The sequence below is a fragment of the Jaculus jaculus genome, chromosome 5 (assembly GCF_020740685.1).
Source record: "Jaculus jaculus isolate mJacJac1 chromosome 5, mJacJac1.mat.Y.cur, whole genome shotgun sequence".
In the NCBI taxonomy this organism is placed as follows: domain Eukaryota; kingdom Metazoa; phylum Chordata; class Mammalia; order Rodentia; family Dipodidae; genus Jaculus; species Jaculus jaculus.
Genome location: NC_059106.1, coordinates 156,003,542 through 156,020,078, shown reverse-complemented (window position 1 = coordinate 156,020,078; position 16,537 = coordinate 156,003,542). Strand labels below are relative to the sequence as shown.

At 39.9% G+C, this 16,537-nt stretch overlaps 1 protein-coding gene across 5 annotated transcripts in view; it reads left to right on the top strand.

Annotated features, from left to right (window-relative positions):
• Scaf4 (SR-related CTD associated factor 4) overlaps positions 1–16,537 on the top strand; it is a 71,726-nt gene that overhangs the window by 43,217 nt on the left and 11,972 nt on the right. The window contains exons 10-19 of one of the 5 annotated variants that reach the window (XM_045149723.1): positions 1,683–1,823; positions 2,390–2,475; positions 3,525–3,715; positions 4,942–5,042; positions 5,460–5,573; positions 6,469–6,625; positions 9,080–9,237; positions 12,507–12,672; positions 12,759–12,845; positions 12,993–13,184. In XM_045149723.1, coding sequence (XP_045005658.1) covers positions 1,683–1,823; positions 2,390–2,475; positions 3,525–3,715; positions 4,942–5,042; positions 5,460–5,573; positions 6,469–6,625; positions 9,080–9,237; positions 12,507–12,672; positions 12,759–12,845; positions 12,993–13,184 — 1,393 coding nt within the window. Of the gene's footprint in view, positions 1–1,658; positions 1,824–2,389; positions 2,476–3,524; positions 3,716–4,941; positions 5,043–5,459; positions 5,574–6,468; positions 6,626–9,079; positions 9,238–12,506; positions 12,673–12,758; positions 12,846–12,992; positions 13,185–16,537 lie in introns of all 5 variants that reach the window. The other 4 variants (XM_045149725.1, XM_045149722.1, XM_045149724.1 and 1 more) reach the window with 4 other exon arrangements.

Below are 16,537 nucleotides of genomic sequence, written 5' to 3'. Positions count from 1 at the left end.
ATCTCATTTATTTACACATCTCTTTCCCTTGCCAGGAACCCATTCATTCATTCATTCATTCATTTTGAGCTGCATAGTGAGATGGTCATTTCTCTGTTTTAGGATTACATAGTTTGAAGGAGACAACAAAAGGAGCATGTGTGCATGGCACTCTGAACAGTTGCAGTGGATTACAGATTTGTTCATTGTATTTCAGTAACTCAGTTTTAAATTTATTTATTTGCAAGGAAAGGGAGAGAGAGAGAATGATAATGATATGGTACACCACGGATTCTACACACTGCAAACAAACTCCAGATACATACACCCAGATACATGTGCATCTAGCTTTAAAAAATTATTTATTTGGACTGGAGAGATTGGTTAGCAGTTAGGCACTTGCCTGTGAAGCTTAAGGATCCCTGTTTGAGGCTTGATTCCCCAGGACCCATGTTAGCCAGATGCATAAGGAGATGCATGCATCTGAAGTTTATTTGCAGTGGCTGGAAGCCCTGACACGCCCATTCTCTCTCTCTCTCTTTCTCTCAGCCTCTGTCACTCTCAAATAAATAAATAAAAATAAAACAAAAAATTAATACTTTATGAGGGAGAAACAGAATAAGTGAGCATGCCAGGGCCTCTAACCACTACAAACTCCAGATGCATGTGCCACCTTGTGCATCTGGCTTTATGTATAGGTACTGAGGAATCAAATCTGCGTCCTTTGGCTTTGCAAGCAACTGGACTGACCAGTAAGCCATTTCTCCAGCCCTCTGCATTTTTTTAAGTTGTCTTTTTAAAAATTCAAGTGCCTCAATTTCTAAGACTTATCCACTGAGCTCTCTCTACAGCCCCTAAGTTTCTTAAATGGGACTATTACTTAAATTACAGGGTCAAGACCAGAATTTTTTTTTTTTAAGTTTGTTTTGTTTTGTTTTGTTTTGTTTTGTTTTGTTTTACGAGGTAGGGTCTCACTCTAGCCCAGGCTTACCTGGAATACACTATGGAGTCTCAGGGTAGGCTCGAACTCACGGCAATCCTCCTACCTCTGCCTCCCAAGTGCTGGGATTAAAGGCGTGCGCCACCACGCCCGGCTTTTTTTTTTTTTTTTTTTTTTTTAATTATTTATTTGAGAGCAACAAACAGAGAACAGGGAGATAGAGAATGGGCACGCCAGGGCCTCCAGCCACTGCAAACAAACTCCAGAAGCATGCGCCCCCTTGTGCATCTGGCTAACGTGGGTCCTGGGGAATCAAATCTTGAACCAGGGTCCTTAGGCTTCACAGGCAAGTGCTCAACCGCTAAGCCATCTCTCCAGCCCGAGACCAGAGTTTTTTAAAGACAGGTTCACTTCCCCAGTGCCCAGGTAAAGCCAAATGCATGAAGTGGCACATTCATCTGTAGTTTGTTTGCAGTTCCTTAAGGCCCTGGCATGCCCATTCATATTTTCTCTCTTTCTTCCGTCAGTGCTCTAATCATTCTAGAAAGTCTGTAGAGTGTTTTCAAATTTCTGATGACCGTTTTACCACCAGTTGCTTCATAGCATGTTTAAAAAGGCTTCCTCATTTTACTTACCTCTATTGCTTATAATCCGGTCTTGAAGTTTGGCAATATTTAATTGATAGCATGATTTTGATGACTTATTGATGAAGTTTATATACTTGCTTTTAAAATGTAAGGTTCCACTTCCTCCTAATGGACAGATGCCAGGATTTGGACTTCTTCCTCCTTCATTTCCTCCCATGGCTCCACCTGTGATTCCTCCAACCCCTCCCGTGCAGCAGACTTTCCAACCTTCTTTTCAGGCACAAAATGAACCACTTGCACAGAAGCCACATCAGCAGGTACAATTTTTCTTGGATTATCTTTTGAGTTGTCTTGATTTATGTATAGATTCCTTTTCTACTTGCTGTCTTCATTTTTCAGTACAGTAGAAACCATGGGGCATGTTCTCTGTGTTCCATGTTTTTCAATAGAAAGTATACACATAATATTGCCAACTTGGAAAGTTCTGTGATGATTGAGAGTCTAGAAAGCTTAGCCAATGCTTAGTTTAATGTGGGCTTGTTAAAATGATATGTAACTTGCCAGGTGTGGTGGGGCATGCCTTTATTTCCAGCACTCAGGTGGCAGAGGTAGGAAGATCACGATGAGTTCAAGGCCACCCTGAGAATTCAGGCAAGCCTGGACTAGAGTGAGACCCTACCTTGAAAATCAAAACAAAATTATATATAGCTTATGCAAAGTAATTGTTGAAGTAGTTTTTCCTTTGTAAACCACAAACATTTTTATTTGGTGATCACCAGTCATTATATGGTCACAAGTAAACAAACTATTAATTTTGTATGTAATAGAATTTGGCCTCTGGTCTTTGTAATTTTCACGCTTCTTATTTTATGGTTTTTAACAGGAAATGGAAGTAGAACCGCCTTGTATTCCAGAGGTTAAGCGGCACATGGCGGACAACAGAAAGTCAAGATCTAGGTCAGCATCCAGGTAATTTGTAGTAAATGTTTCTCTAGCCCTGTGTATTTTACAAGGCCTAGAGACGAAGATCAAATTAGATTGTCTTCAGACATTTACATGGTTAAAACAACACTTGCTAAGATAGGAGAAAGGGAAGTAAGAGAAGTAGGGATTTAACAAATACCTAGGGTCATCTTACCCACACTTGCTTTCTTTGAGTTGATTTATTGTGTGTGTGGTATTGAAGGATTGACAAGCAGAACTGGAGAGATCATAGCAACCTGGATTGGGGAAATGGCTTAGTGGTAAAACGCTTGCCTAGCTGGTGTGGTGGCCCCAGCCTGGGAGGCAGTAGGTGGTCACTTTGAATTCAAGGCCATCCTGAGACTATATAGTGAATTCCAGGTCAAGCTGGGCTAGAGTGACACCCTACCTCAAAAAAACAAACAAAAAAGCATTTTGTGTGCAAAGCCTGCTGGTCAGGGCTCAGTTCCATACCACCAATATAAAGCCAGATGTAAAGTAGAACGTGTATTAATGATCCCAGTGTACCTCCACATGAGTGGGAGGTGGAGTCAGGAGAATCTATAGTTCACAGGCCAGCTCTTCTGACAGTTTGCAACAAGAGACCCTGTCTCAATAAAGGTAGAACACAGACACTCCAAGGTTGCCCTGTGACCTCCAGACACACACACACAAATAAAATTAAAAGGAAAAAGACTATAGCAATACCAGTATAGAATTACATTAATGGCAGCAGAAGAGTGTCTCGGAAGATCAAAAAGTAAAGTACCGGTGATTCTTCACCAATAAAGTTAGCTTCCTACACTACAGTGGGTAATTTTGTAGTGTGCCAGATGTGCTGAAAGTGAGAGTCCTATTACAAGCAATAGACTCTGGCTCATTTTATTTAAAGAAAATGTATACTTTCTAATTTTAGGATTATTGAAAATGTTAAAATTGAGTTCCCTACTATTTGAATTCTTAAATCCCAACTTAGTGTTTTTCATTTAATATGTATATGTCTTCTATTTTTTCTCCTCTATGTGCTTATCCATTCTTCCTAATAAAAATATTAGGTCACCAAAAAGGAGACGATCTAGATCTGGTTCTAGATCTCGAAGGTCTCGCCACCGACGTTCTCGTTCCCGGTCCAGGGATAGACGTAGACATTCTCCTCGATCTCGGTCACAGGAAAGACGAGATCGAGAAAAAGAGAGAGAACGTCGGCAAAAAGGCCTTCCTCCAATCAAATCAGAAACTGCAAGTGGTAAATAACAAACCTTTTGTTCAGACTCCTTAAATTATTCATTTCATGTCATATGTTTAAGATACATTATGACTACTAGCAAAACTGTAAGTGCAATTGTTATTGCTATGTCTGCCTTTTATTCTAAAGAGTGCTTGCTTTTATCATGTCTTGTTTTATGTACTGTAATGTCCTTCTAGTGCTTCTGTATACAATGGAAATGTGTCCAGAATTTCTGCTTTCCTCTTCTCTAAAGATTTGGCCATTTATAGAGTGTGGTTAGCGTTTTTCACATGTGCATAAGAGGCATTTTTGGTGTAAATCAGTAACTGTTAGATTTTAGTTCATTATAATGACTAGTGAATATGTAAATTTCTAGCTGCATAAAGCTCATTTACCAAAGACACTGCATAAAAGAAAAAGGAAACATTCAAGAGATAGAATAGAGCTGGTCCTGGTGGCACAAGCCTTTAATCCTATCCCTCAGGAGGCAGAGGTAGGAGGATCACCCTGAGTTCCAGGTCAGCCTGGACTAGAAACCCTAACTCCAGAAGCCAAAAATAAAAAACAAAAGTAGACCAGATTTCGTGGCTCACACCTATAATCCCAGCACTTGGGAGGCTAAGGTAAGATAACTCATGAGTTGAAGGCCATCGTAGGCTGCAGAGTGAGTTATAGGTCAGCTTGGACAAAAATGAGACACTACCTCAAAAGAGAGAGAGAGAAGACAGTGAGAGAGGAAGAATGGCTATAATATAGTGAAACACTAAATTGTTAATAATTTAGAACCTTGGGTTCAAGGTTCAAGGCCTCATTCTTTGTTCAATGATAAAGTGGCTATGGACAAGTTACTGCTTCTCTGGGCTATTTTTGTTGTTGTTGTTTTGTTTTGTTTTCTAGCCCAGGCTGACCTGGAATTCACTATGTCCTCCTGCCTCTGCTTCCCAAATGCTGGGATTAAAGGTGTGCACCACCATACCCAGTTTGGGCTAAATTTTTATGGGTGTTATCTATATGTTTAACCACAGAAAGATGAGGTTGTTTTTTGTTTGTTTGTTTGTTTTATTCCTAGCTCTTAAAGTATGATTTATCTTTGTTAGATTTCTGAAGGACTAACACAGATTTCTAAAATGTATATAGGATTTGCCATTCAAACTGCTGACATAATGTAACTTAGTTTCTTTTTATGTAAAGAACAGTTCATTGTTAGAATGTGGATATTTTTATGATTATAATTTTATTTTAAGTTTGTAGCACTACACTCTGGGTGGGACAGCTGGACAAAAGAACTACTCAACAAGATGTTGCCAGTCTTTTGGAAGAGTTTGGTCCAATTGAATCAATTAATGTGAGTCATTAATTCAGTTTATTGTCAGTGGTCATATGTGATTAATGTCATTTTATGAAATTAAAGGCTTGAGATTTGAGTTAACATTTGCTTAGGTTTATAGATATTGTGACTTGGCTAGGTTAGGTATTTTGAGCCTGTTACCATTCTCTGCTTTCAGGATTTTCTTGGATAGCCATGTTAGCCACGTTTAAAAGTTTTCTAGAAAAGTCTTCACCCGTTTATCATATAACATAATTGAAACCAAACTTGAATTGTTAACTTAGAAGAATTAATTACACCTTATATTATCTGTATATGTACAAACATATGTATGATGGAGGGGTGGGGAATAGAGCTTTTAGGGCTGGTTACGTAGTACTGTGTATTCTTTGATTGCATCATCATCTTTTGTAATACTGGAATGTTTTGGAGCAGATGATTCCCCCCAGGGGTTGTGCCTATATCGTTATGGTTCATAGGCAAGATGCCTATCGTGCCCTGCAGAAACTGAGCCGAGGAAACTACAAAGTAAACCAGAAGTCCATAAAGGTACATTGTTATCATTGTTCTTCAAAAATATCTATACTATTAGTCAACGTAAAATTTTAAATACTAGGATTTTTTTAACCCAGGCCTTAATGTAGGTTAGGTAAATACTCTCTCCCGAGCTACACTTCCAGCTACCCCAAATCCTTTTTTTGAACATAGAGGGCTTCATCAAGGTTAACTATTTCCTTCCCATCACAGGATCTCATGTAGCACAGGCTGGCCTTGAACTTCTTGATCTACTTACCAAGAGCTGGAATTACAGGTTTTTGACACCATATCTCTTAGTATATTTCTCCTTACTGAATAATGTAGGCATTACATATTCTAAGGTTTGCTATCTTCCTTCCAAGTACTAACCAGGCCCAACCCTGCTTAGCTTCTGAGATCAGATCAGTCAGATCAGACAAGATTGGGTGTGTTCTGGATGATAAGGTCATAGACAAGGTTTACTATCTTATCTTACACTTAGCTATAAAAATACTCAACAGAAGTATAGAAAAAAGTAAGTACATGAGCATTCATCCTCTTAGGAAAACCAAAGTCCTTGTTTCTCTACTTCCTTTAGGTGTGGTGGTGGTTAAGGCAAGGTCTCACTCTAGCCTAGGCCAGGGAGCTGTATAGAGTCCCCCTCCCCATCCTTGAACTCAAGATGATCCCTCACCTCAGCTCCCACCGCGCTCTTTGTTTCCTTATTCTTGGTAGCTTATTTCTCCCTTGTTCACACTGCAAAAATATGTTTTCATAATGTTGAAATATTTATCCCAGGTGTCTGTAGACTTTCAGAAGTGGTTTCCACATGTTGGGCTACATAGGGAACTCAGCTTCTCTCTGATGAAATTATCCTTTAAAACGTTTTCCTCCCTTCTTTCTTATGTTTCTAATAATTGTGAAATAGATTGCCTGGGCCTTAAACAAAGGAATCAAAGCAGATTATAAACAGTATTGGGATGTAGAACTTGGTGTTACTTACATTCCATGGGACAAAGTCAAGCCTGAGGAACTGGAGAGTTTTTGTGAAGGAGGAATGTTGGACAGCGACACACTTAACCCAGGTAAAGCATGTTGATTGCTTCATGGCACACATGACAAATCAAATTTCGGCTTATTATTCATATTAGGAAGATCTTTTGGGGCATTTTTTTAAAGTACCGGTTGTAAGTCATTCCCTTCACTATAAACAGAGGCTATAAGAACAGATATGTAATATATAATACTGTTTTAGAGTTCATTGTTAATCAAATTATATAACTGTTGGGTAGGATTTTTTTGTGTAAACCTAATAGATCAAGTAGGTACTTAAAAAAAAAAATTTCTTCACATTTTTTTTGGCAAGCAGAGAAGGTAGGAGGATGGAGAGTAGGTGTTTCAGAGCCTTTGCCCGCTGCAGACAAAACTTGAGATACAAGTGCCACTTTGTGCATATGGCTAACCAGTGAACAATCCCAGCCCCTAACTAGGGCTTTAGCTTAGTGTGAGTGGTGCAGATTGAGTGACCCTCATGCTCAAATTCAAAATGCTACATCTTGATGTCAAAAAGGTTTTACACTTGGGAGCATTTCAGAATCTATGAGTATTCTCAAATGTGAAATCTGGGGCTGGAGGGATGGCGTAGCGGTTAAAGCATTTGGCTACAACGCCAAAGGACTCAGGTTAGCCAGATGCACAAGGGGGACGCATGCATCTGGAGGCCCTGGCGCACCCATTCTCCCCTCCCCCAACAAACAAACAAATGAATAAAATACTTAAAACGTGAAGTCTGAAACACTTCCAGTCTGAATGTTTGAATAAGTGACAATTCTTTTAGGTTTTCAAAGGAGGGTCTCACTCTTGCCCAAGCTGACCTGGAATTCACTATGTAGCCTCAGGATGGCCTCACTCTCATGGTGATCCTCCTACCTCTGCATCCCAAGTGCTGGGGATTAGAGGCGTGTGCCACCATGCCCAGCATAAGTGACAGTTCTTTCTGATTTTTTGAAGTAGGGTTTCATTCTAGCCCAGGCTGACCTAGAACTCTGTAGTCTCAAGCTGGCCTCAAACTCACAGTTCCCTTGAACGCTCTCTTCCAAGTGCTGGGATTAAAGGCATGTACCACCATACCTGGCTAGTGACACTTAATTCTATATTATGTTTGATTTTTTTTTTTTTTTCTGTTTTTGGATTTTCAAGGTAATGTTTTAATCTGGCTGACCTGGAATTCACTCTGTAGTCCCAGGGGGGCCTCAAACTCATGGCAATCCTCCTCCCTCAGCCTCCCAAGTGTTGTTATTATAGGTGTGTGCCACCACGCCCAGCCTATATTATATTTTAATCTAGTGCTTCAATAATAATTTGTCTGGGGCTGGAGGGATGGCTTGGCAGTTAAAGCATTTGCCTACAAAGCCAAAGGACCCAGGTTCTAGTCCCCAGGACCCACGTTGGCCAGATGCACAAGTGGGAGCACATGTCTGGAGTTCGTTTGTAATGAGTGGAGGCCCTGGCGTGCTCATTATCTCTCTCTCCCTTTTTCTCTGTCAAATAAAAATAAATAAATAAAAATAAAATGTTTAAAAAATAAGTTCTCTGGAAAATTAAACACCCAGAGAAGCAAAGTAAATGTGTGAAACCAAAAGGCTCATTTTTTTTGTAGGCAGGAATATTTTGAATGATGGGTTGGTGGCAGGGTTAGAGTTGGAGTAATGAGTGAGTCACAGAACGAGTGGACATAGATCTGAGATGAACTTTGAACAAGACCAAGGAGGAGCATAGGTGATTGTATATGGCAAAACTAGGGTCAACATTTGAAGGAATTTTGAAGCAAGCATGATGATTTGAGGAAAAATGACAGATGTTGTTAGCCATCCCACCCCCTTTAGTAGTGCACCATTGTTTAAGGGAGAAGGCTGTGTTTCTTGTCAAACAGAGGAGCTTGCCAAGAACCAGGCATCTGCAAAGTTCATGGCCAGGTCAGAAAGGACATGGCAGTGGAATTCTGGAGGCCATGGTGCTGTGGAGAATTTACTGATGAAGCTGAGAACATATAGAGAATATAGAATTTAATACATAATGAAAACATTATTTATTTATTTACTTTTTGGTTTTTCAAGGTGGGGTCTTACTCTGGTTCAGGCTGACCTGGAATTAACTATGTAGTCTCAGAGTGTCCTCAAACTCACAATGATTCTCCTGCCTCTGCCTCCCAAGTGCTGGGATTAAAGGCGTGCGCCACCACACCTGGCTTATCTTCATTTTTTACTTAACTAGAAGATGAAGGGAAGTAGAGGGAAAAACTAGATATGTGGGTTCAGTCCATTCTTGGAGACTGCGAGCCTGTTATCTTTGCTAACAATAGTCTACTTGGAAATGGTTATATACATAAGGGGAATGGGACAGGAGATGGCCCATGGCAACCATTTTTACATGTTTTCTACAAAATTAGCACAAGCATTTATAATCAACCATTTTAATTTTTGTGATTTAGTTATACTAAAAATGGTAAACTTGAGTTGTTACATTTCTATGACTCGTAGATTGGAAAGGAATCCCCAAGAAGCCTGAAAATGAAGTTGCTCAAAATGGAGGTGCAGAAAGCTCGCACACAGAACCAATATCCCCAGTACCTAACCCTTTACCTGTGCCAGTTCCTCCTATTCCTGTTCCCGCACCTATAACAGTGCCACCTCCACAGGTAAGAGTGCCTGGGTCTGTGAAAGATCCTTTTACAATTCTACTATTGCACTGTGTCTAGGTTCATAGCAAAATGTATGTTAATGTACATAGTAGTTTTTCATTTTTGGTATGTCTCACTTAAAATTTCATAGTATTCTTTTCATAAATGTTGTAAAGCCAGAATAAATTTTGCATTTCTTTATATCTGTGTAGATTATTTAGTGTCTTCCCTTATAATGTTGTAAAGATGAAGTTTGAACCTGTTAGGAATTTATATGCTTTTTCCTCTTTCTTAGTAGACCTTTACTTGTCAGGAATTTAATGTTCTAAAGCAATTTACCTATGTACCAGACCCCTAGCTGCCTTGAGGGAAAGGGAGTTTTTTGGGTTGTTCGAGTCAGGGTCTTACTCTAGTTCAGGGTGGCCTTGAATGGCCATCTCTGCCTCCTGAGTGCTGGGATTAAAGGTGTGCACCACCATGCCCTGGCAGGGAGTTTCTTAATCTACAGTTTTTTTGTGTGTGTCTGGGTTTTGTTTTGTTTTTTAAATTTTATTCATTTATTTGTAAGCACAGAGAGGAGAGAGAGAGAGAATAGGCATGTCAGGGCCTCAAGCCACTGTTAACAAACTCCAGGCACATGTGCCCCTTCTGCATCTGGCTTACGTGGGTCCTGGGGAATCGAACCTGGATCTTTTCGCTTTGCAGGCAGACGCCTTAACTGCTAAGCCATCTCTCCAGCCACCTTTCTGTTTTTAAGTCACGATCTTGCCATGTAGCCTAGGGTGCCCTCCTAACTTGTGCTCTTTTGCCTCAACTCCTCATGTACCGAGATAATGGGTATGGACTGTCATACCAGGCAGTGACTTCTTTCAAAATGGATGATTGCAAGCTATTTAACAAATTGAACATAACTTATCTTGAAGATATATTTTTAAATACTCATTGTTTATCCATCCTATTCACACACACACACACACACAAAAACCTAGGTACCACTACATTTAGAGTTTGATTCCCAGATTTTTGTTGTATCAGCATTAACCACTAACCTTCAGTTTCTGATCCATAAGTGGGCAGATTTCCTTTCCTAGACTTGGCCTGTGGTGTTCTCCCATGTTTAAGTGAAGTAGTCATCTTAGCCGATTAAGTGGAGATGAAAGAAAATGTATACTAACTACTCACCATAGTTCCTGACTCAGAACAGCTGGATGATTAGGGTGGGAGGGCAAACTTTGGTGAAATTTGTAAGTGATTAATTCAGTTTTTTTATCCTATAGTACTTATTTCATATTTAATCTGAATCAGATAAATCTGAGATGTCACAAAATGGCTTGTATAGTCAATTGTTTTCTCAACATAAGGTGAAAATTATACATGCATTGATCATATTTGTAATTTTTTTGTTTTGTTTTGTTTTTTGAGGTAGGGTCTCACTCTGGCCCAAGCTGACTTGGAATTCCCTATGTAGTCTCAGAGTGGCCTTGAACTCATGGCGATCCCCCTATCTCTGCCTCCCAAGTGCTGGGATTAAAGGCATGCATAACTACGCCCAGCTTCCACCTTACTATTTGAAATAGGGTCTTTCACTGATCCCAGAGCTCACTGATATGTCCAGACTAGCTAGCCAGCAAGCCCTAGGGATAATATTCCTGTATCTGCCTTCCCAGTGTTGGGATTGTAGGGTACACTCTACATGTGTCCAAACTCAGGCCCTCTTGCTTAAACACCAAGCACTTTGTCCCTGAGCCATCTCCCTTATTTGGAAGTAGAGGTTGGTTTTTCAAGGTAGGACCTTTTTTTAGCTCAGAATGACCTATGTAGTCTCAGAGTGGTCTTGAACTTACAGTGATCATCCTACCTCCGCCTCCCAACTGCTGGGATTAGAGGCATGTGCCACCACGCCCGGCACTTTTTTTTTTATTTCAACTGTTTTATAGGACTCAATATAAGCAGATAATAGAACAGGAATTAACACTTTCTTAATAATAATTTTGCTCTTAGTTTGTTTTTTATATTTATTTTCTGAAATCAAGGAGAGAAACCTCTAACCACTGCAAATGAACTCCAGACACATGCACCACTTTGTGTATCTTACTTTACTTGGGTAATCAAACTCATGTCCTTAGGCTTTGCAGGCAAGTGCCTTAACTATTGAGCCATCTCTCCAGCATATTTTGGGGGTTTGTTTTTTTTTTTTTTTTTTGGTTTTCAAGGTAGGGCCTCACTCTGGTCCAGGCTGACCTGGAATTAATTCTGTCATGTCAGGGTGGCCTTGAACTCATGGCAATCCTCCTACCTCTGCCTCCTGAGTGCTGGGATTAAAGGCGTGCGCCACCACGCCCGGCCTTTGAGGGTTTTTTGAAACAGTGTTTCATGGAACCAGGGTTGGCCTTAAACCCCTGATCTTCCTGCCTCCACCTCTCAGGAAATAGGATTACAAAAAGACATGAGTCACCAAGTCAGTATTGATGATTTTAAACAGTAATATTTGTTGGATGTAGCTTCTGATGGGACATTTCATATGAATCTATTCATTTAATCCCATACTGCCTAAGGGTTCAAGCTTGGACTTGAGAGAGTTTAAATAAATAACCTGCTCCACTCACACTTCCCGATAAGAAGGCCATGCAGGTGGTTTGCTTTGTGTAAATTGTCAAGTACAATTTCTTAAACCTGTATTTCTCAGATTTTCTTTCTTAAAGATCAACCTTGGATTATTTTTAAACATATGCTATCAGAATTAATGGATTCTTAAAAAAAAATAAATAACAAGCCAGACATGATCCCAGCACTAGGGAGATAGAGGTAGGAAAATCACTGTGAGTTTGAGGCCACCCTGAGACTACATAGTGAATTCCAGGTCAGCCTGGGCTAGAGTGAGACCCTACCTGGAAAACCAAGGAAAGGACTGGAGAGATAGCTTAGTGGTTAAGGCGTTTGCCTGCAAAGCCAAAGGGACCCAGGCTTGATTGTCCAGGACTCACAGTAGCCAGGTGCACAAGGTGGAATTTGTCTGCAGTGGCTGGAGGCCCTGGCATGCCCATTCTCTCTATCTCCACCCCCCCCTTTGTCTGTCAAATAAATAAAAAAATTTTTTAAGCCAAGGATTAAATAAAATACAGAAAAGAATTAATGGGTGCTGATGAAATACTATGACTTGCTGTCCTAAAGAGAAAGCAGAACTTAGATTGATATTGTTGGGTGTTTACAAGTTACCTACCACTTTTTATCTGCAGAGTTCATTGGTGTACTAGTAAACGTGAACATAATAACTATTTTTTTTCTAGGTCCCCCCACACCAGCCAGGCCCTCCTGTGGTCGGTGCTCTCCAGCCACCCGCTTTCACACCTCCTTTGGGAATTCCTCCTCCAGGCTTTGGTCCTGGTGTTCCTCCTCCTCCTCCACCTCCACCATTTTTACGCCCAGGATTCAATCCAATGCATTTGCCACCGGGTAGAGTAACTTGTTTCAGAATTACTCTTTCAGAACCTGAAATGAGCTGTAAAGCACAGGTTGACTTAGATTTTTCTGTATTCTAGGTTTTCTTCCTCCTGGACCCCCACCTCCTATAACTCCACCAGTATCCATTCCTCCTCCTCACACTCCACCAATAAGCATCCCAAACTGTAAGCATGTCTTTCCTAGACCTCTTGGAGCTGGGGGTAGGAGGGAAAGTAAAACCAGTTATAGGGTCTGTAGTATGGTAAAAGAGTGTTGACCGGAAAGATAACTAATCACTCAGCTTCACGTGTTGGTATAATTATATTCCTTAGCCACTATCGCTGGTATAAATGAAGACACTACAAAAGACTTATCTATTGGAAATCCCATTCCAACAGTGGTGTCTGGGGCTAGAGGAAACGCCGAGTCTGGTGAGAGTGCGAAAACGTATGGCTCTGCTGTGCCACCTGCTGCACCCACGAATCTGCCCACCCCTCCTGTAACTCAGCCTGTTCCACTTCTTGGTGAGTTTATTTTCTTATTTTTTTTTCCTCCCCTCAAGTTTGGATTTTTAAAAAATACGTGAATTTTAGTAAAATGATCTCCAGACTTTCTTTTTTTTTTTTTGAGAAAAATCATATATTTGTTCAGTTGGTCTTTACCAACAGAAAACTTCAGAGTGAAGTTAGTCCTGTTTGTCTTAAGTTTTGGATCTGCACATCTTAATCCAGTAGTAAATTGCTATCAAAAGGAATTAGTACAAGGTTTAATGTTTAACATAACTCTGTAGGCTCCTACCTTAGGATTTTTTTTTCTTCCTCAATGTTGATGGATTTGTATCCATATAAAACATTTGTATCTGTAAGATACTCCTGGACTTCGAAAGCATTTTTTTATAGTAAAAAATGCTAGAAATACATTGTCTTTGATACATTGCAATAAAAAAAGCTTTGTTTTCTGAGTGATAGTTGTATGCCCGAGGAACCACTTTCCCACTAGCTCCCTCGTGGTCTGCTCAGGAGTTAGGCAGGTTCTTCCTACAGCCTCACTACTGTTAAAGGGTGTGCAACTTAAGACACTTTGTGGCTTTGAGGGTTTTCTTTACCGTGGTTAAAATTATAGATAAACGTATCACATAGTTTTTATAGTAGACCATCTTTTTTAAGTTAGTAATTGCTATCACTAAGAGTAATTATTTGATTTGCTTAATGGGGAGTGAATAATTCTTGAGTATGAGTCCATTCTGTTTTTCAGAGGCATTTGTATTTGTTCGTTTGCTTTCATAATCTTTGAATGTTTTAGGAAAGAAGCCATTGTGACATCTGACGGTGTAGGGTTCTGGGACTGGTTTGGGGTAGAGGATTTTTACTTTTCATTATGTGTACCACATTTATAGTAAACAAACCAGTTTGCTTTTGTGGGGGAGGGGCTCAATGTAGGGCCTCAGTCTGGCCCATGCTGACCTGGAATTCACTATGTAGTCTCAGGGTGGCCTCGAACTCACGGCAATCTTCCTACCTCTGCCTCCCGAGTGCTGGGATTAAAGGTGTGCACCACCACGCCCGTCTCCCATTTTGCTTTTTTTAAGTGATTGCTGAACCCTTTCCAATACTGAACTTGTACATGCAATAACCTTATTTTTATTTCCCCTAGTGTATAGATTGGGGATGGTAAAGGCAGATTGGGGGCTTATCACAAGTAATTTAGCAGTAGCTGTAATGGTGGAAAATGATGCTTTGAATGAGAAAGTTGCTTAAGGAGATACACATTATTATATAAATGGCAGAGGAGAAGCAACGTGGAACCAAGGAACATGAACAGTTTTTGGGTCTCACTTTGTTAGAAATTTTTAAACATATTTCTAAGATGGTTGTACCATACTCTTAGAACTTGAATCTGATATAATTTTCTAATCATTCCCTTTGCTCCACACCCTCTCCATATACATCCCCAATTATGAATTCCTTTTAAATTGGAATCGCCTTGTAGAGTCCATGGACGATGGGTCACCTGAAACTTAACAAATTGTATGCACTTGTACTTTTCTCTGGGCTTAGTAAATTCATTGAATGGAAAGATTTATGATCTCCAAGTGTTTGATAGCCACTGCTTTCAAACAACCCTGTTTCGAGTAAGTACCTGCCTCTGATGTAACATCAGGTCCCAAAGACTGCCCCTTATTTCTTTCCACTGTTGAACAATTTAACTTTTGCATCTAACACGTGAAGCAAAGTAAAACTGATTAAAAGTTGGTAAGCTTGAAAAATTAACTTGGTAAGCTCAACACTGCGAGAAGAATAAACTGAACACTTTCTCTGCCTTTCTCGTTACCTTACACACCTTGCTGGGTATTATCTCCTCCCCCAGGCTGGAAGGTCCGTTGGAGAGGGTCATTGCTCCATGTGTGAGGGGATAGATACATGAATGGTTTTCAATACAAGTCTCTTGATACTTCATTTTTTATAAACTTTTAAAACAAATTTTTGAAATGAAGACTTAAAATTTGATATAAAAATTAAAACCATATTTTATTAAAATAAGTATTTTTAATTAACATGGAATACACTAATTCCACTTAACAAAAGGAAAATAATCTGTGCTTTCAAATCTTGAAAGAGTAGGGTGCCATGTCACATTTTTGTACTGCCAACACTTGAGAGGCTAAGGCCCAGTATCCTTGCAGTGGATGCCAGCCTGGACTACATAGCAAACCCTTGTCACAAAAAGAAAGACTGAAAAAAATATTATATGACATGCACCTTCAGTGAGAGAGAAAAATGAGAATGAAGGTTTCATTTTGTTTACTATTACAAAGATTCATTGCAAAGGTTAACATGAAGATACACTTTCCCTGACTTTCACTTCATAGTAACACAGCTCCTTTGCCGAGGTAACATGGATTTCTCAGCTGAGTGGCCATTATACTCACTCCAAGGTTTCTGGCTTGGTAATAGTATTTCCTCCTGCCCCACCATCCAGCACTGTGCTCTTGCTCATTAGCTGCCACCTCACCACGCTCACCTGTCACAAGATTGCAAAGGGGTCAGGTACCTCCACTATATCTGGGACATGTCTGATGGTATTAAATTTTCCTACTTTGAGGGTGACATTTGCTCATGATATCTAATCTGTGGGCTCTTGAGTAGCTTTTTATTGTCTTGATCTGTGTGCAAATAAAGGCGGAGTCATTCAAAAGAACCGTAGTTCCATCAATGATTAAAGAATGCATTAATCCCATTATGGTGCCACCATACTAAAGTATCAGGAATTGGTCAAGGTATTGCTGGCATTTCCACATGTGGGAGTACTGGGACCAGGATATGCCCATTTCCTCTTGGTGCTCTAATGTTTTACCTTAGTAAAAGGAAAGGTTTTGTTGACCAGAATACATCAGGCCTAGAGGCTGATAAGGAACTCCTATTTTCTTATCAGAAAAGGTAATAAAGATGATGGTGATGGTTGTGGCTAACAGACATGAAGGACATGACAAGGGTCTGCATGGGGTGGGCACTTAGTGAGCAGTGGTACTTTTGCAGGTAAGAAATGTAGATTATACTTAGGGCAACGAGGGAACAATCTTTATACTGGGAATTCTAAACTGATAATACTTTAGCTGGTTCATTTTAAACTCCCATATTTTTCTCAGGAAGCAAGCTCTTTAAGAAAGAAATGTGTCTTGATATAGTTGCCTTATGTACTTTTTAAGGTACACAGGTTTTAAAAGTTCCACCATTTGACTTACAGAAAAAATATACATATTAAATCATGGTGGTATTCTTAAATAGCACAGCTCAGTATCTAAACCCATTCATTCCATTAGTGATACCCAATAGTTGTATTGTCATAGAAGGTACATGTATCACTAAGACTTGAGTTC